This window comes from Corvus moneduloides, chromosome 3 (assembly GCF_009650955.1).
Source record: "Corvus moneduloides isolate bCorMon1 chromosome 3, bCorMon1.pri, whole genome shotgun sequence".
NCBI classification, from domain to species: Eukaryota; Metazoa; Chordata; class Aves; order Passeriformes; family Corvidae; genus Corvus; species Corvus moneduloides.
The window spans coordinates 25,864,435-25,884,196 of record NC_045478.1 but is presented as its reverse complement, the minus strand read 5'-3'; the positions used below and the strand labels follow the sequence as shown (position 1 = coordinate 25,884,196).

General features: G+C 40.3%; 1 protein-coding gene across 3 annotated transcripts in view; it reads right to left on the bottom strand.

The window, feature by feature from the left end:
• The window catches only part of AGPAT5 (1-acylglycerol-3-phosphate O-acyltransferase 5), a 55,930-nt gene extending 38,675 nt beyond the window's left edge, over positions 1–17,255 (bottom strand). Inside the window, exons 1-4 of one of the 3 annotated variants that reach the window (XM_032104613.1) lie at positions 16,792–16,956; positions 16,427–16,559; positions 1,924–1,993; positions 1,596–1,711 (exon numbers count right to left, since the gene is read on the bottom strand). In XM_032104613.1, the coding sequence (XP_031960504.1) occupies positions 1,596–1,711; positions 1,924–1,993; positions 16,427–16,559; positions 16,792–16,859 (387 nt within the window). In that variant the 5' untranslated portion in view covers positions 16,860–16,956. Of the gene's footprint in view, positions 1–1,595; positions 1,712–1,923; positions 1,994–16,426; positions 16,560–16,791 lie in introns of all 3 variants that reach the window. The other 2 variants (XM_032104615.1, XM_032104612.1) reach the window with 2 other exon arrangements.
• Between the last annotated feature and the right edge of the window lie 2,507 nt (positions 17,256–19,762).

Below are 19,762 nucleotides of genomic sequence, written 5' to 3'. Positions count from 1 at the left end.
TTAGGAGACTGGGACAGCAAACCCACCAATTAAAGAAATTGTGAACCGTTTTCTCATTTTCTCTGCAGCATATACTTCTCTAAACATACCAATTTTAGCAGAAACAACGCCAACCACCCATGCTCCAGCCTAGATCTATAGCCTACTCACTAAGGTACTCATCCAGAAGACAACAAAGATTTTCAACCACCAAGCTGAAGACACTGGATGTGCTCCAAATATGAGGGAAAGAGTAAATCCTCCTATTTGGACATATACCTGTAGTTGCCTACTCTTCATATACTCTTTTACAAACTAATATATAGTTCCAATCATACCCAGCATAATATTGCTCTTTCTCTCGATGTTCTCCACCTTCTTGCCCTCTTGGACAGGGCTCACAGTCAATTCAATCAAACTGTCTAATTCTATTAGAATATTTTCCTAAGTGTGTGCGTGTTTGGTGGTTGTTTCTGTTTTGGTGGGTTTTTTTGGTTTGGGGTTTTTTTTTTTTTTTTTGGTACGTTTTGGTTGGGGTTTTTTTGTTCCTTTTTTTTTTCTTTTCTTTGCCTGGGCAGTGGGGTGAGGAACGGAAATCAGATTAAAGTTCAGAGAACGCATTAAGATCAAACAGAGAAGACAAAGGAGAGAAGTCTTACTGAATAAGCACTTTGGAACCACTACCCAAAACTCTACCCATTTCTGTTCTAACAACTAAGCACCCATTAAACCCTGAAGTAAGTACCATGAAGCCATTTCTGCTCACCTAGAAAAAGGCCAGTACTTCCAAGAACATCCACCTCTATATTTTATTTTGTTTTACATAGGAATAGTTCTGCTTTCAGAAAAAGCAAAGAACAGACATGATAAATTCACATAGGATTTTAGAGAAGTAAGCCATCTACACTACTCTCCACCATTTTAGACTGAAGATCATATCCACTCAAAATGTTGGCTGTTCAGTGACCATGGCCCACTGTTTCTCAGTAATCGTATGTGTTTGAGGCACATCAGGTTGAGCTCTCAGACTAGAAGGAACAAAAGGAGTATTGTGCAGAAAGAGGAGAAAGAAAAAGGTGTGAATACTGTTAAACTCAGGTTTTTGCTTACTTGAACTCCAAAATAACCATCAACACTTTCATGGAGGTGGGATCTGCCTTTCCTCCATGCTGTACTAAGATCCAACTTCTCTCTTTTATATTGTGCTAAAACCAAAACAACTGAAAAACAAGGAAGTACCTCAAACAGTAATGCAAATTTACTCCCAATTTGTAGCATGATACACAGCAAAAAAAGTCTGTTTTATGCCTTCTGCTAACTGCAGTTTTGGACTGTAAAAAGAACAAAGTTCTAGAATATTCTGAAATACTCCTAACAGACTCTACAGTTTTAATTCTATCCATAATAAGTATTCATTTAGAAAAGTAAATTGAGTCTTTAGCAACTGTCTCTCAACTAAGATACATATCTAGTTAGAGTGAAACCAGATGCTTTCATGTTCAAGTAATTGAGTGCTAGCTCAGAACTACATCTTCACAGCATGCATGGAAAACAGGGGGAAAGTACATCTTACATCTTTGACTCACAAACAGCAAGGAAAGCATGAATGGGCTCACCTGTGAAAAGTACCACCCGTACAGCGGAAGCCATTTTAAGCCATCCTTCAAGACATAGCGGACGTGCCCGAGCGCGTTCTGCCTGATCGCCAGCATGTCCGCAATAATCCAATCAACTGCAACGACAAAAGCCCAAAATAATCAGTTAAATTAGCTCTTAGTTGCCACTGATGAAACAAAAAGTACATGTTGTATGTATAAATGTCATCAAAGGTTTTTGAACCACAAGCTCTTGCTTGTTAGGGCAAGGCTGGAAAGAGACACAGTAAACAGACAAGCAGATTTTTTAAATCTATGAAAGTGTTAAGACAAGCAAAAAAATACAAACCTGTACACTGATGATTTGATAAATATATTACATTTTCTTTATTTTTTGGCAAATCCCCGTAGATAATTACCTAAAAAAAATTAAAAAATATGTGGTATTACTTTATAATTTATTTTCCTTGCATTAGGCAGTGATGCGATCCAATGCAGTAAATGGCTATTTACTAGGAAAACTGTCAGCAAGCTAGCATCATTAACAGACAAACACCCTATCACTGCTTCAGTACCCACCACACAGACAACTGACTTATCAATAAAGCTGTAAATATTAATGAATGAGTGCTTAAGAAACTTATTCTGTTCTTGTGCCTTAGCCCTAGAACTGGATCCATGGAAGGTGACCTTCATCCACAAGCTCCCCACATTAATATAACTGAAGCTAATGAGGAATCACAGACATGTACAAAATCACCATTTAATTTATACATCTAACGAATAAGACATGCTTCAGCCAGACATTTGCTATCATACAAACTAAAAGGGTAATTTTTCCTGGATTAGCTCAAGAACAAAATCTCAACCATTTGCCATGATTTTAACAACAAAGAGTGAACAAAAAAGCATGAAGTTGAGGGGTGCCTTTAAATTAGCCTGTGGCTTCCAGACAGCAGGTTTTTTTATATTTTTTTCTCTTTTACATTAAAGACACACTTCAACCTTGTAGTTTCTCACCCCTGAAAGGTACTGGTCTACTAGTGAAATAACTTCTGAGAGCGTGACTACAAAATGAGATGCTGATGCTGGAATCCTAGTCACCCTTTTAAAATGGATTAAGTCAATTATTTTCAAATATAAAATGAGAAATTAATTAATTTTAATTCTGAACTGAAGAACCAATGCAACTGTTCAACTACCTTTAATAAACATTTTCATTACTTAATGAAGCCTAGCCAGTACATTCTAGGTAGGCTTACATCCTTGCTCTGCCAATGGACATACTCCTTGTTTCCCGAAGTTGGCTGTATCAGACATACACACAGCTTTGAAATTATTCCATTTACCAAAAAAGCAAAGTACTATATGGAAGGTTTTCCCACTTATTATCATCAGTTCCCTCATCTGGGCAATACTGGAATTTTATCAGGAAGAACTAACTAACATTCAGATCTGAACTGGTATCATTTAGTACGCCAAGTCTTATATTGATCCTTACAGAAGGTCTTTACCAGCATCTCTGGAAAATCTGTCCATCTCTCAGGTAACCTGTGATACTGGATGGCTAACGCCTCATGTTGCTAACTCTAGGCAAAACCCCAACAAGAACACTGTGTGTTTTACATTCATGCTGTTATTTCTTTGAAAATACAATCACACTGTTGATCAAGTTGTATTTTCAAGTTCGAAACCAGATATTGGCAAACTGAGAAATTCAGTCAATATGTGAACAAGAGATCATTCAGCATATAGTAAAAGAGGATATAACTTGAGTTAATTTTTTCCAAAAGCAAAAAAGAAAAGGCCCGTACAATAAATTCTAACTGAAAAACATTTGTAAGAAGTCAGTTCACAAGTATATTCTGAACAGAATTTGAAAAAATTTGAAAGAATTTGAAGACATTTGAACAAGATTCTGCTATAGGAGTAGTCTTCTCATCAAAGTACCAGAATTTATAACCTTACTGCTGACACTAGGTACCACACACAGATTAGAGAAAGATAGCAGTCTGAGGGTTGAACCTTACAGTTCAGGTGCACAAAGTCCTCTGAAATAAATCCTCCTACTCTCACTTATAGAGTTAAAACTTCATTTTCCAAGTGTATGCTTTCCCAGCACTCTTACGCACAAAGTCCATAAATACTGTTTTAATTTTAAGTTGAGACTCCACTATACAGTTTCTGGCAAAGACAGTTTTAGAGTAAGAGAGAAGGCCCAATACAACAAATCACTAAACCAGAAGGTCCTGAATGTTATTTGAGCTTTTCTAAAATGTAAGAAAAAAAAATAAGAACAAGAGGAAAACAAACCCTGCCCTTGACCCCAAGAGCTGTCCCACACAAGAAAGAGGGTTTGAAATATACAATTTATAACTTCAACTTGTAAATATTTCCACTTTAATGTACAAAGTCAAAATCTCAGTGCAACCAGACCCACAATTTAAAGCACTCACCTCTATTGCACGAGTAAAAAAAATATAAAGGATCATTCCCTTAAAAAAAATGTATGCCATTGTCTTCCAAATACAACAGTTAATCGGTGTAATTTTTTATTTCAGTAAGATTGGATCTAGTTCTAGTTTTTAACCCCAGAGGAACACCCACTCACTGTTCCTGTAAACAACTTCTATGCAACATTATGGCTTACCCTAAGGGTTAGATGTGTTTATGTGTAATGGACCAAAATCTTTTACTCATGATAAAACATACAGCCATACTGTTGTACAGAACTGAAAAAGGAAGAAAAAAGTCTTATTTATAATTAATTTTCATTAAACACACAAAACCGGGATGTTTTATTTCAAAGCGAAGATAAGAACGAGAAAATCTGAAAGCTCTATTTTGTTTGCTCAGATGGCTCAGCCTAAGGAGGATGCACCAGCTTTATCTGCAGCATCATCCATTTCAGCACTGCCCATTTCACTAATCTCGAGAAAAGGCTTACAGAGTTCATCAAAGGCCAGCAAACAGCTATTCACCTTAGACACTCCCAGTTAAAGAGCTGAGCTACAAACTTACAACTGTTACTACAGCTAGCTAAGAATGGCAACTTCCAGCCTGCAGTCCCAGGAGACACCTACTCTACGGGCACCCACACAGCTCTCCTTCTGAGACCAAAGCATTTTTGCTTTATTGGGCTTCTGAAAACATTCACCATACACAACAGAGAGATAACAGTTAAGAGCTTTGAATCCTACAGAAATGTCCTTTTCCTTTGAGATGGTGTCTGACGAATTAACCTGCTTGTGGATAAGCAAGAGAAGAGTTTCCTCAGGACAAGACTCCAATTTCTGGCCATCTGATGTGTTTAGGTAAACCAGAGCACCTAATGTATATTACAGCTGCAGAAGGAAATAATACAGTACTCTTCTTCATGGCCTCCCTGCTGTTTTTCATGGCTAACTTTGCAGAATTCCTCGCTGCAGAGGCTGTGCGGCCTCTGACTCCTCATTCTGCTCGTGCAGAAGATGTTTGGGGGCCACAGTGAATTACTGACTCACAGAATATTCTGAGTTGGAAGGGACCCACAAGGATCCTCAAGTCCACCTTTTAAATGAATGCCGGTATGGGGATCGAATGACCTTGGCAGTCTTAGCACTGCGCTCTAAGGCAACACTGGAGTGACTCAGCAGCAACAGCAATGCAGAAACAAGAGTCCACAGCACCCACCTGTATTCAAGCCCCTTTTGAAGCAACCTGAAGACATCAGAGTGGCTTCAAGATTCCTAGCCGTCGTCAGAAGAGCAGTGCTGCTCCTGGGCTGTGCAGAGGATAGGCAGGGGTGGTCTTGCTCCCTGCAGCCAATGCCAGGGAAGCAGTGCAGGACATGCTTGGGAGGCAATTTCAATTTCAGCACAAGGTACCTAGTGTTTCACGTATTTAATGCATGGCCCTCCAGATACTACAGTATACATATACTCTACCTATCTATCAGCTTAATGAACTGATAAGTGCCCTGTCTGCCACAATGAAGCAAGTGAGGAACCAATTCACTTAGAATAGAATCTGCTATGTTAAAAAAAAAAAGGCACAATGAAGTCAAGCAAAGAAAACAAGTCAAAAGGAAGAGCAACACAGCAAGCCAAAGTAAGCAGAGATTTGAGGGAACACGTTTAAAATGCAGATTTACAGTCTTACACTGCAAACATTACTTGTGCACACAACACTGAAATGTGTACTTTTAGCCATGTTTTGGTTGCTTCACAGCCCAGTTCACAGTAATGGGTAATACAGTTAGTGTTAATGTGGGCCTTTCACATCTGTTTACACAGCAGCACTGTCAAACTCAATACAGTGAGGTCTCAAATAAAGGAAACTGGATGCTGTTAGATCCCTTCTGTGGGAAGGCTGGTACCCAGCTTCCATGGATGCCATATACCAAGCTGTTTACAGGCTCAGCGGCCACAAGACACACCTCAGGGTGTCCTGTCCAGGCGAAGCTCTGATGCATTAGCAGGTTACAAGTAGTTCTGCTGGGAGAATGCACTAATTCAGTGATAGGCTGATCTAGGCATGCAAATAGGAGCTCCTGGGTGATCTGGTGACACCAGTTTCAGCTTCCCTACCAGACTCTGCTTTTTCCAGCGCAACAAATTAAACTCTGGCTGTGCTAATAGGTAGGTCATGTAGCAATGTGGAACAGTCCTGCATGGTAGCCACACCTGAATAACTCACAATTTGCACAGGTTTTCACTGAAACAAGGTGGACGCTCCTAACTTAGAGTTAAGAATTTTATTTCTTGCTTATGAAATCTTTACATACCAAAGAAAATTAAATAGATCATTTAATCACATCCTAGCTATGTCAGCTCAGTAAACACTGCCACAGCAAAAATAACCAGAGGTAAAAGTAATCATACTCTCAGAAGATCTGCTTGCAGGTCAACTGGTGATGACATCAAACTCCTAGCAAAGAGATTATCTTAATGTTGTAATTGGATGTGGCTGATAATGGGAGGAGTTAGAAGCTGATCTGCAAGCAGATCTTCTGATAGTGTGACTTCTGCTTCAGCAGTATTAAGGCAACGCAACTGGTATTGCTGGTAAAAACTGAGGCCATCTCATCTGATGTCTATCAGTCTACCAGCACACTCCGTCTTGGTTCCTCAGGCTTCTTAACCCTCCTCCCTTCTCTATTCAACAAAGCAGGTGTAAATTAAGAATGAACATCTTTGCTGTTACTTCAACAAAACTTATGTTCAGTACTTTGTGAAAGCAGTGCACTGTGTTCAGGAAAAACGTCAGCTTCAAGCACAGGCAATAGCAACTGGAAAGGATAAAAACAGGATAACAGGGGGAGAACATTCCTTCCCTCTTCTAGAGAACGAGTCAAGACATCAACACTTAAAAAGGACCATACGGACTTCCTACTCAGCTGTACTATCCTCACAAAATGCACCTCTCTCCACTTCACTATTTCTTCATGATCAATAATTGGGACTGTGTGCTCTTTGGATCAAGAGCAACTCTCTTAGCTAGGCACTACAACAACATGTCTACTAAAATAAATAGTATTCTAGGACATATTTCTCAACTGTTTGTTAAAAACTCTGGATACAATTTTCTGGCGAAAGGGTGGAGCTTGCATGAACAAACCACCGAAACAACTACCATGTAGCAGCTCCTGAAGTCAACATACACCCTGTGCAAGCTGACCTCTGCAGCATTGCTGCAGGCATCTTCAGCAAAGTTCTTTAAATTCTCTTAGACTAAAAACGTGCCTGATGTCACAAGTCCTTTCAGCTTCCAGAGAAAGTACCTCAGACCACAGAATCTATTTACCCTGTTTGACTAGAAGCAGGCTCAAGACAGGATACAGATAAGGAACCTGTACTTGGGGCTGACAAATTTCTCAGGTTTTCAGATGTCCTACTATAAGAACTTTAAATGTTTATTTTTCTTCACAGAAGATGAAGACACAATTTTATTCACATTTAACAGATACAGGTCTCACTTGCCTACAGCATAAGGAATATGAATACAGCAGAAGAGGAAGGACTTTTATGTTTTTAGTTGCATTTTCTCTAGATCTGAAAGAAAAGTTTATAAATTTTCTAAAAATGCCTTTAGGACACCCAGATTTTAGGTAATGATCATACTACTGCTACACATCATAACCTCTTCAGGGACTATCTGCCCAGTACAGAATTGCACAGGTCTGAAGTCTGGTGCTCAGACAGCTCTAACAAGCTCAGCAGCATAAAATCACAAAGCAATCCATTTTATTGAAGCAGAGTTCATTCAAATGTTCTGCAGCTATGTGTTTTACTGGGGTTCAGTGAAGAGAACCATTGCTAAGAGATTAAGCTCTGGGGAATGTTGAACAGATTCCTATATGTAATGTAATTCAATTTTTTTTTTTTAAATACATTTTTCATTTGATTCAACCAGACGGCACAGAACTTTAGAAAATACACTTACTGCCATTTTATTTCCTTTGTGTAAGAAAGCTATAGTAGCAACTTATAGAGATTAACCAGGATCATACCATCTTATAGAGATTAAGCAGAATCATACCATCTGATGTTAAATATGAAGTCCGTACATTCTTACTTTCATACTAGCTTCCAGCCTTATGGTCTAAATTGACAAAGTGTTATGAATGGTTATACTTCATTCAGTGTACTAGATACATGTATAGAAATCATTTAGTTTTGATGCTGACTGTGAAGTTTCTGAGCTGAATTAAAGATAATTGTCCCCTGTACTCCTTAGCTATCTGATGAATCCTTAAAAAAATTTTTAGAAGGGCAAATGTTCCTGTTTTGACTACAGAAAAAAAGGGCAAGATTTATCATGATTTTAATTTTAACATTCTGGCATCTAAGGTCTGAATAAATCCTATTTAAAGCCCAAATAATTTACAGATCTCTCTCCAAATTACTTGCTTTTGATTACAGTGCAGTTCAATAGCATGAACCCACCATTACAACCAGTGACCACCTGGGAAAAATCAAAATTAGACCATCTAACATTCATCATAAATCACAAGTAATGGAATTTTTTTAACAATAACTGCATGTACTTCAGACATATGTGAAAGGAGATTATTTATACAATGAGATTTCAATGTGAGTGTTTTTCTGAACATTTGTCATCTTGGTATTACATAAAACCTGAACACTTCCACTCTTGTAGTAGAAGGCATAAGTATTCCACCTGTTTCAATAGGAGAAAGTCTCCTTTATAAGCCTTTTGCATCTCTGGAGATTTTTTCATGCAGATTTTTGTAATTTCTTTAGAAGAAAGGCAAAAGCAACCCACACTTAATGTAGCCATTGTTTATTGCCCTTCCATAGTGGAAAATACATAATGTCCATTCAAGTTCACTCTGGAAGTACCCTTTGCCCACCAGACATGAGCCAGAAGCAGGAAACCTTGTGGCAGTTTGCAGTTATTTCCTCCATCCAGAGCTCTTTGTAATAGGAACTTTGCTTCTAAATGCCTAGGACTCCGTGGAGGAGTTGCTTGCGTCTTTATTTGTAATACTGTTACAAGTGGTTTGTATCAAGTACAGACCGAAAACTTCTGTGAAGCTATCAGTGAGTTACCATGAATGAGGATGATTAAGAAACATCTCTAGTCTCTGCTTGTGATTGTGGAATAGGATTTTTGAAAGCTTCTCCACACATCATTGTCAGTAGTATTTAGAATTTAAGCACTCTGGACTTTCACAGCGAAGCAAAGGTATCACTACACAGCACAGGAACATGTAGGGAGGTATCCACAACAATTCTGGCTCCAGAACTGAACACAGTAAACTGATCAGCCTCAAAAATCGCCACATTAAAATCACCCTCATGTGCTCACCACCACAGCCAGCTCACCTGCAGCTTGCTTTGGACTATGCACTATGTTTGCCTGCTTACTCAAAAAGAAACATGCATGCCCTCAGATTCCCAAGTAGCCTTAAGAAATGGAACAAAATAAGTCTTCAAGTCAATCCCTAAGTTCACCAGGAAAAATTACTTCACTGCCACAATACAGTTCAAAGCAATCAAAACTAGTATTTTTTCATATCTAGTGCTAAAATACAAATTTGACTGAATCACGTGTAGCTTATTTAACATTTAAAAATCAAACTAGCATAAATGCTGTTTCCTACTCCCACAGATGATCTAGTTGTAACAGAGAAGATGACAAGCAGTATGTGACAGAAATGAAAAGAACAAAAGAAAATAATTTCTCTGGCTTTTTATACCAAATCTCTTCACAGGACAAATTCAAACTGACAGAAGATAGATTAAAGAGTATTCTTCCCCTGAGAAGATATGCTTCCTCATAATTGTAATGTCAAAATCCCTGACATCTGAGCCTACTTTATCTAACACAACTAAAACTGAGAAAAAAAGGATATCCTGCCTGCAAGCCTAAGGCAAAAAGTTTGAAATAACTGCACTCAAATGTTTTAACACTGAACAGAATCTTCTCTTAGCAAGAACAGTGTCTGATGGTAGAGTACCGGGAGAAAAAACATCTAAATTAACAATCATCCTTACATAAAGTATCTAGACATATTATGTAAGCAGAACAAAAGGGCATGGAAGAGCACTGTAAAACTCCACAGCCCAGCACCTACCAAAACACAGTTAAACACAAAAAGAGTAAAGTGTATAAAACTCATGCAGATTAAAAAAAAAGTGGTAAACACAACTTTTATTTTCAAATATAACTAATTTATGCAAAGTCAGGATAAATTGTATTGAAAAATGCATATATCAAAAATCTTAAGATATTAAAACAAAGTATATTTAAATAGAAATTTTTAAAATCAAACCATGAGATTGCAAAACTTACTGGCCAAATACTTGGAATCAGAATTTGTAAGAGCATTCAAACTTGCCCTTTGATTCCTACGTGACACATACTTTCTAATATTTTCATAAGTGCATGCAGCTAACTTAAAAATGTAATCACACATTTTTTAAATTGCGGACTGCAACAGATACGGCTGATATAAAATTCAGATTCAATTGTGACTTGCCAATTAGGAAACATATGCTAGGAAAACCTCCGCACAAAGCTGCTAATTTATAAACCCAAACAGCAGTTTTGGTTCAGGTAGCTGATACTTGATTTCTAAAAATGCTAACAAGACCTCAGTTTTAATTTATTTATTTTATTTTTCATACATCATACAGTAAGTGGAGGATGATCAGGACCAGCACTGAATGTGGAACCTCTCTACACTAAATTCTTTCCAGATTGCCCCAAAGCCAAATCTGTAGTACACTGGAACTCTAGATGGTATATTGTTGAACAGGAGTCCTGAAGGACATCACTGTCACCTTCAAATCTACAGTCAAAGGCACAGAATAAAGATTAAGATATATGCAAATATCTGGTTTGCAACATCTAAAACAGAGCACAAAGTTGACACACCTAATCTATCTATTTTTGCTGCCTCATACCACGGTTGAACGTAAGAGTCTAAAATTAGGCATACATCTCAATTTGAAAGCTGCATCCCTCGGGCTTAGCAGGTATCACTTAATTTCTGTTCTAATAACACAAAGAACTTTGCTGCATACTACAAAAGACATATATGCCTGGAGACAGCTGTACACTGAAATCTCTAATGAAATGAATCAGGGTAAACCCTCTTAATGGATCCAGAAAAATTTCATCACAGCAGAAAAATTTCACTGGGCTTCTTTCAAAAGTTTACCACACAAACGTAATAAACTTCACTACCTTCTCCTAGTTTCTTTTCAATCTTTGCACTGCACCAGTTCCCAAATTTCTATCACTTCCCCAAGACCTTGACTTCATTATTGCTACCAACACAATTAAATGACAAGTTATGATTATTTTAACCTCTCAACATGCCTCACAACAAGCAGCAATGTAAGCAGGTGCTAACTGGGGTTACTGATGCAAGCTACATGAACTAGGAATGCTCAAGCCCTTGGAGGCTGCTCACCTCCCACATGAGCTTAGAGGTTTGCCTTGATGGCAGCTCAGCTCCCATCCTTGAGCTTGCTCAGCTCCCACACCATCCCAGTATTCTCCACTCCTGAGCTGCCACACAGGGAGGAGAGCTCAGGAAACTCAAGCGCTGGTTCACACACCCAGGCTCATGCCAAAATGCAATTGCCAGCACTTTCTTTCCAAACACAACTGAACAAGAATGAAAAGTTATGTTTCCTTTGGACTTTCTGGTTATGGCCTTTGCCTGGGAAAAGGGTCCTCATCTCAAGAGGAGTCAAACTCTGTCACTCACGTCTACTGACAGGAAGCAATTAGAAGCCAAACCTTCACCCTGCCATTATGAAGCCTGGTTATGATGCCTCCCCCAGTGCAGAGAGGGAAGAACCAGGTTCCTAAGAGATGACAAAACACCTCACCAACAGCAACCAGAAGCAACTCCCCTCCTTGTATGCTGCAACTCGGCTGTCAGACTTGCACTGCCTCTTGGCTTCCCACCTCCCTCCACCTTGGGCCCTCAAGAATTACCTGTTTGACAGCTGGAAATGAAAAGCAGGAAGCAAGTAAAGATAATCTTGTCTGGGAAGCCTGCTGTCCTGGGAATAGAGATGGGCACAGACATTCAATTTCACTGCAATTTGGCCAACAGCTCCGATTGAGCATCCATCCCAATCTCAGACACCAAGCTCTCCTCACATATTTCCTAGAAAGCCAAGATATGAAAAGTCCCAGGCTCTACTCCACTGGAAAGCATCGTCAAGAGTTCAGCAGCACATTAGCTCCACAAGTTTTAGTTTGCTCTAAACCTACGCAGTTTTCAACCCTGATGAGACCCAGCAAGTCCAAGCTTCAGTATCAATCCAGGAAGCACACTGCACTGTTTAACAGGCATCTCTTGTATTTTATAAAATAATTGTTCAGCTCTGCTAAGCAACAGCGAGGTATTATTTGATTCTTACAGCCTTTCCAGAGTCCTGTAAAGACAATGAAAACCAGAATTTCATAATGTCTTTAATAAAAACACCGCTTCCAAAAAATCCTATTCATCAGGAAGCGGGGGTAGGGAAGACAGCTGACACAAGCACTGAACAAAATCCACGTGCATTAATTCAATTACGGATTTCATTCAATTGTCAAAACCTTTCAGATGAAAATAATCCTTTAGGAAGCAGTCTGAATGATGATTTCTTCATTATTTCTTCACCAGCATTCAGTACAAAATATTAAATGCAATTACAACAAAAAGAGTTGAAGAACATTTAGTCCTCAACTGATCTGAAACACGTGCACAAACACAACAGGCATCATTTCATCACCCTGACAGCAACTGGGATAAGATGTTCAGGGTCAGAGAGAGATGAGAGCATTCATCATATTGAATTACTATTCCTTTCAGCCCTTCAAACATCCTAATCACATGCATATTTGCAGCCAATCTGTTTTTCACATTCTATGGTAAGATTCAACTGTTCATTGTCTGTTCGAAATAGAAGAGACCAGACTTCCCTAACACAGTAAAGACAAAAGCAGTAACACAACCACAGCTCATCAGCTACTTAATGATTCAGAAACCTGGTCCAAACCAACTATTAGCAACAGCAGACGCAAGTCCTCTGAAGTGCATGAATTGCACCTGTTTTTACCAGTGACTGCTTTGGCTCATCACTGCTGAAATTAACATCCTTTGCTCTCTGAGGCTCTCTTTACACAGAATTCTCCTCACTTTATACAGTGTTCAAGCACCTCGTATACATTCTTCCTAGAAACAGTACTGTAGGGCGCCTGCGCCTTACGGCAGAACAGGTGAGAAGCAACACAGGGCCAAAGCGGGGACATTCTCTCTATGCCACTTTCCAACACACCACACTTACACATTTTCATTACTCTGAGTTCATAGAGATTATTGAGCAGCAGTCACAATGCCACAGATGAACTAATTTCGTATATTTATAGCTCCTTAATGGAATTCATGGACACCCGCTAAACTGTAATTTCACAGACAAACATACACAGCATCACAGGATTCCACTTTATAGTCATACTGGCTTTGCCCAGTTTACCTCACAGCACTGGGATGTTGTTGTTGCTTTTTGTACTCTCAATACTGGTTCTTCAGTCTTCTATAGCCAACTCTTGCATGACAGTCAGCAAAAGGGACTATTTTTGGCAATTCATTAATGAATTCTAATATTATTGGAAAACCTAAACTGATGCCAAGTTAGCTTGAGTTCTCTTAGGCTTTGTAAAACAAATTGTTCCTGTGGAAAAAAACTGAGTTGGACCCAAAATTTAAAAAGAGAAAGTATTTACAAGTAAATACTTTTTGCTTATCAATCAAAAAACTTTTACAGTTACTTCATGAGCCACTCTCTAGGACATAAAATATCCAGAGCTCACAGCAATTATAGCTCTGCATTTATTTTAGGTCTCAAGTCAAAGACTTAAGAGAAAGGGAAAGACTAGTATTTCAAGATTTTCTATCATGCAGATCAGGTTATCACCTTACACAGTTACATTTCAAAACAGAAGAGTTTGCTACAAAGATAAAAAGCCTTCCTATCATGAACTAAGTTTTTGTTTTAAAAGAATTGGCTAAAAACATCCAAGTCAAGAAGAACAAAAAAAAGAAGAAAAATACACTTGTGCATACAGTCATGAGGGGGAGACAGGTTTAGATACTTAATGGATTAACAGCAGATGATAGACAGAAACATCACTTCTTGACAGATAATAAATAGAAAATAAATATCACAGTACACTAATATTTCAGTCAAAAAAATAGTCATCCATGTTTATGGCCCTAACCAACTTTACCCTATTAATGCTCAACTCACATTACTGGGAATTTTGGCAAATTATTTTAAGATCAGACAGCTCAAATATCCATAACTGGTTCAGTGTTCTTGTACTGAAAAACCACAAATACCTTAAGTGTAAAACCAAAGAATGCTAAACAGCACATAATGTTATAGACATTTTAAATACAGTAAGACAGCAACAGTGCTAACAAAAAGTCACTTAAGCATCCGTAGAATCCTCATGAGTGAGACTATGCAACAAGCTCCAGTATTCTGATGGATGAGGCTGTCGTCTCCTATTTATCCAGTTACAAAAATAAATATCCCAACACATTTCAATCGATTGAATAAATTAATAGATCTGAAAGAGATGCAGAATTCCTCCCTCCCACGGTTATTATGGTGCCTTAATGCTGGTAGAGCCCTACAGCTGCCTTTATGAAGCTACTATTTTTGCTAGTTTATTGGAATTAAGTTTAATGATGCTACACTTCTGCATCCAATTACGTGCCTTAAGACAGCCCATCCACAGTAGCTCTCAGGTTACCATCCCAGTCTCACACACTCAGGCACATGGTTAACTTTCCACTCTGAGTTTCAAGTTCAAACATGTAAAGCATTCACAAGAGTAGGTCTAAAAGGACACCCTGTTTCTCTCCCTTAAACAAACGGGGACTATCTTCCAGTTAAATGATACATGGATTTTAAGGGTTACAACTCTTACCTCTCTACAGATGTATTTTCCAAGTTTTTATTTACCTTTCAGTGGCAGTTACTAATTTATTTATCCTACAACATATGTCTCCTCTTCCACCATTTCTTATCATTATTTGTTGCTTACTGTGACAAAGCACGTCTATTTTAATATTGTCCTAATCGATCTCCTGCTAGTGGACTGTAATCGATCACAACCATTTTTGTGTTTGTATGAAGTTTATCAATGCAATGAAACAGAGGTCAACAGATAATGGCTGCCTTTTTGTTTCTTTTGGTTAGCATTTTCCTTTCTTTAATGTCACAGGCATTTTTTGGATAAAAGTTTTTTTTAAAAATTCTAAGTGTTTGCTACAGTCTGCACACCAATTGCAGGCAACTTAAGTAGTTTTTCCATTACAATTTATATATCTTGATTTTTGGCTCTCATTCTTAGAACAGGTTAAGTTAAAGTACTACACTGCTATTTTCAGCAGTTAATGACCAAGGTGTGTCACTACACATCAAGGTATCTGCACTAGAGACACTACACAAAACAGAAGGCAGTAAGTAAGAGGTACTGTAAGTACTTAACCTGTGAGCTACTGCTCCCACTTCTCTTCCCTTTTTTTTTTTTTTTTAATATATAAAGCACCACACAAGTTAGCTTATTCGGACAAGAAGTAAGAGTGAAGTTACTTAAGTTACAAGCTCAATCAAAAACTACCACTAAAAGAAGATCTTGCTTCAGTTTTGTATCTGCTCTATTTACTCTGATGTCAAACTGTGCAACTGTTGTACCTTTAGCTGGCTTTGTGGGTTTCCCAAGAGTCAGTATGAAGCAAGGCCTACAACTGCACTTAGAAGTGGAAATTAGGGGAGATCTAGCCTGATTCCAAAATAAGCTTCATCAGAGAGTGGAAAAAGGCCTTAGCTGTAACTATGAGAAGACCTTATTTGTATGAGCTCTGTCACCTCTCAACATGTACTGATATTCCTTGTTCTCAAGCACCTGAAGCTGACACTAGCTTCAAACAGACATCTGTATATTCAAAACACTTTGAAGGTCATGTTTAGGCACAGAAAGCACCTGCCATTTATTATTTTTTACATGCAGAATTAAAAGTCTCCTTGCCTACTTTGCAAATTACAGACAAATATATAACTGCTCAAACACTGAGCACTTTGTGAGGTATTATCACCTGAATGCAAATACCCTTCTGATCACACAAGAGAGACCTCCAATTCCAACTTATTAACCTGAAACCGAGATCCTGAATAATCACAATCCATGGCTGATCCAAAATTTAAGGGCCAAAGAGTGACATAGGCAGACTGCCGAAAACTGAAAATATGTAATAATTTAGATATTAAGTAATCTATTTATTAAAAACTTGTACGTGTATTATGTACAATCATAGCTGATGACACCTTTCTCATCTGCTGCCAATTTAATGCTACAGATGTGCAGCACAGGCCACAGGGGTTCAAAGTGTGCAAAGGCGGCTGCCATTCAAGTGCTGACAGAGCACGACCGGTGTCGCATCTCTTCCGTTTCCCCGACCTGCAAAACGAACACAACACCAACACTCCGTGAAAAGCATCACCAGAGGAGCAGCGGCGGCTGCGGAACGAGGCGGATCCTCTGCGGCCCCGGGCACAGGCCACGGCCGCACCTGCCCGCGGGCCCCACGGTGAGCGGCCCGAGGGGGCCGGGGCGGCGAGCCCAGAGCCGGCACCACCGCCGGCCGCTCCCCGGGCCGCCGGAGGCTCCCTGCCCTGCCCGGCCGGCTCACCTGCACACCCGTGTAGTTCTCGAAGAAGAAGAGCACCATGCTCTGGTAGATGGTGTACAGCCGGTCATCCACCTCGCGGTAGAAGCGGGCGGGCAGCACGGCGGAGAGCAGGCGCCAGGCGCCCCAGGCCAGCATGTAGGTGGGCGCCGTGCCCATCATAACGGCGGCGGGCAGCACGTAGCGCATGGAGTAGGTGTGCAGCACCAGCGACAGAAGCATCTTCCCGCTGCCCCCGGCCTCACCGGGACACCCACATGGGCGGCGCGCTCACACACAGCCCCGCAGCCCCGCAGCCCGCATCGCCCGCCGCGCCGGGCACCCCCGCCAGGCGGCCGCGAAGCAACAGCGGCGGCGGCGAGCGCGGCCGGGAGGGACGGGGAGAAAGAGAGCGGCAGGAGCGGACAGCGGCTCACGGCTCGGCCAGCGCCACCGCCGCCACCATCTTGCCCGGCGGAGGCGGAGCCGCGCCGCAGGAAGGCGGCCCCACGGCCGCCGCGCTTCCGGGAGGGAGAGAGGGAGGGACCGCTGGCTCCGGGCCTGGCTGGACCGGCCCCGGCGGCGGCCCGCGATGCGGCACCGGCCGTGTCCGCGTCCCCGTCCGCGTCCCCGTCCCCGTCCGCGTCCCCGTCCCCGTCACTCCCCAGTTAGAAGCGCCTGCAGCGAGGGTCGGGCTGCTCGGCTCCGTGCAAAACAAGGCACACGCGTTTATAAGTGATGAGCTTAGTTGGTATTGTAACCTAGCATAGGTTAGAAGAAAATTTATTCCTTTTCCTGGCCGTCCGCAGCCCCCTCCCCTGTCCCGCACTTTCGGCCTATGAGTCCAAAGTGGAGCACTAAAAAAATTGCAGTTCTCCCTTTGCCAGCTCCAGGCACAGCGATGCTCTGGGTTTTGGAGGCACTTCACGTGCCAAGCTTGCGCTTGGACGCGTTCTCGCACAAGCAAGCAGCCGCCTGCCTCGCGTCCTCTCTTCTCCGACCCCCAATCTCTGCCCCCCAATAACCTGGTGGCAGCAGATGCCAGAGGCACCAACTGCTTTTGAAGAAAATGCAAGAGGTCTTGCAGAAACAGTCTATTAACCTTCTCAGAAGAAATTTCTTATTAAGCTTTAGGCCATAGTGAACGAAGTATTTATTCCTTGTCTTTAAAAAATAAGTTCTATCCTGAAGCTTGTGGAGATCTCATTGTTTTGAAAGAAGTGGATGCGCAATACCTTCTGCTAAGATCTGTGTCCTTTGCCAGGTTTTAACTGGGGCAAGCTTTGTCCTTTGCTGTTGCTGACCTCATGCTAGCTGGTTTTTAGTGTGTGTTGAAAATGGCATCCTTCAGTTCATTAGTCTTAGGCATAAAAAGACATGTCTTCACCAGTTTTAGAATGTTTCCTTTTTATTCCTTTGAATGCTTTCCCCCCGTATTACAAAGACTGCCTGTATTTTCTTTGCTGTATTTTACATGTTTTCCTTTTTTGTTACACTCTTTGAATTTTACTTTTTCCTTCCAGTTTATGCTTTTCCAGCATTCTTAATATTTTACCATCCCACACATGCCCATGTTCACACACTTTGTTTCTGCTTTTCATAATAGGCTATTTTCTACAAATTCTTTTAATATCTTTCTTCTCTTTGTGAAGTATGTGTTATCAAATGTATAGATACCATTTTAGTTACATAAGAAGTAGAAAGTCCATGTACTCTGGCTTAGGGCTTAATTTACTAGTATAATTATATCAGTATGATATCGTAATATGGGGTTGTAATGTCTGCAACTGAATGAAACTCAAACTTTTCCATTCAAGAAATGAATATACCACAGTGATGAGATCTGGGACGCTGCTGCCAAGTCCTTGCTTTTCTTGATTCATAGATGCTTTTTATCGTAGATCCCTCTGAATTGTGCCACAGGAGTTTGAATACTGGTCTTTCACATTGTAGATGACAGAGGCAAAATAAGAAAAATGTTCTGATATTCCCTATAATTTGTCATTTCTAGTCTTATGAAAGCATAAGCCCCAATTACACCTCCTTTAACCGAATTGCTTCCTGGGCATTTTACTTTCATCTGGAAGAAGAAAAATCACCCAATTTAGGGTAATTAGTACTCCATTTCAGATATTAAGACTTCAAACCTGTTAAGGTTTTATTTTCTTCTTGACATTTAAAAGAATAAACAAGCCTGAAATTTTGGGGGAAAAGCATTGGTGAGCCATGTGTAAGGTGCTCAGTCTGTTTTGGGTGAACATAGTTATTTGGTAGGAACCTGAGTATTCTAGTGTTGGGTTATGCTGCTGTTGGTTGCCACACCTAAAGTGGCCAAGCTCACCAAGCTCTGGAAAAAATATCAGATGTTAATCTAATAGTGAAAAATACCAGTAACTGCCTCTAGAAGAAACCACAAACTGTATTGCTAAGCACCAACTCTGAACGTTAAGGGAGTTTCCCATTCTGCTACTCACAGAACCGTGTTTCGCAATTTCGTCACCCACTCACTGCAATTGTCAATAGACTGAGCAAAGCCAGATGACATTAGATACAAATCAAACTCCCTTGAGCTTTAAAATTTAAACCTTTACAGATGGTCTTAGCTTCAACAATATCCTGGAAAATGATTTACTGGTATCAGTTCTGTTGGTAAATGTTGAGAAACAAGACACAGATATTAAGGCCAATGATCTAGATCCAAATAAGGATTGAAGCACCTAAATTCCCGGACTCAAGGACTTCAATTGGGAGCTTAGGCTTGCTATGCAGTGCATGTCATGTGGGGAGCTAAGCAGCACATGATAGGATCCATGGCCATCATTAGTCTGTGCAGGAAGTTGGTTATAGTTAGCAGACTCAGTATGTATTTGTGTAGGGCCAGGTAAACTGAAACACTGGGGACAGCGCTGTGGCCTAAGTATGTTCTTACAAGTTCTCATTCTGTATTTCAGAAGCACATGTGTCCACTTGAGATCCACAACCCACAGATCTCTCT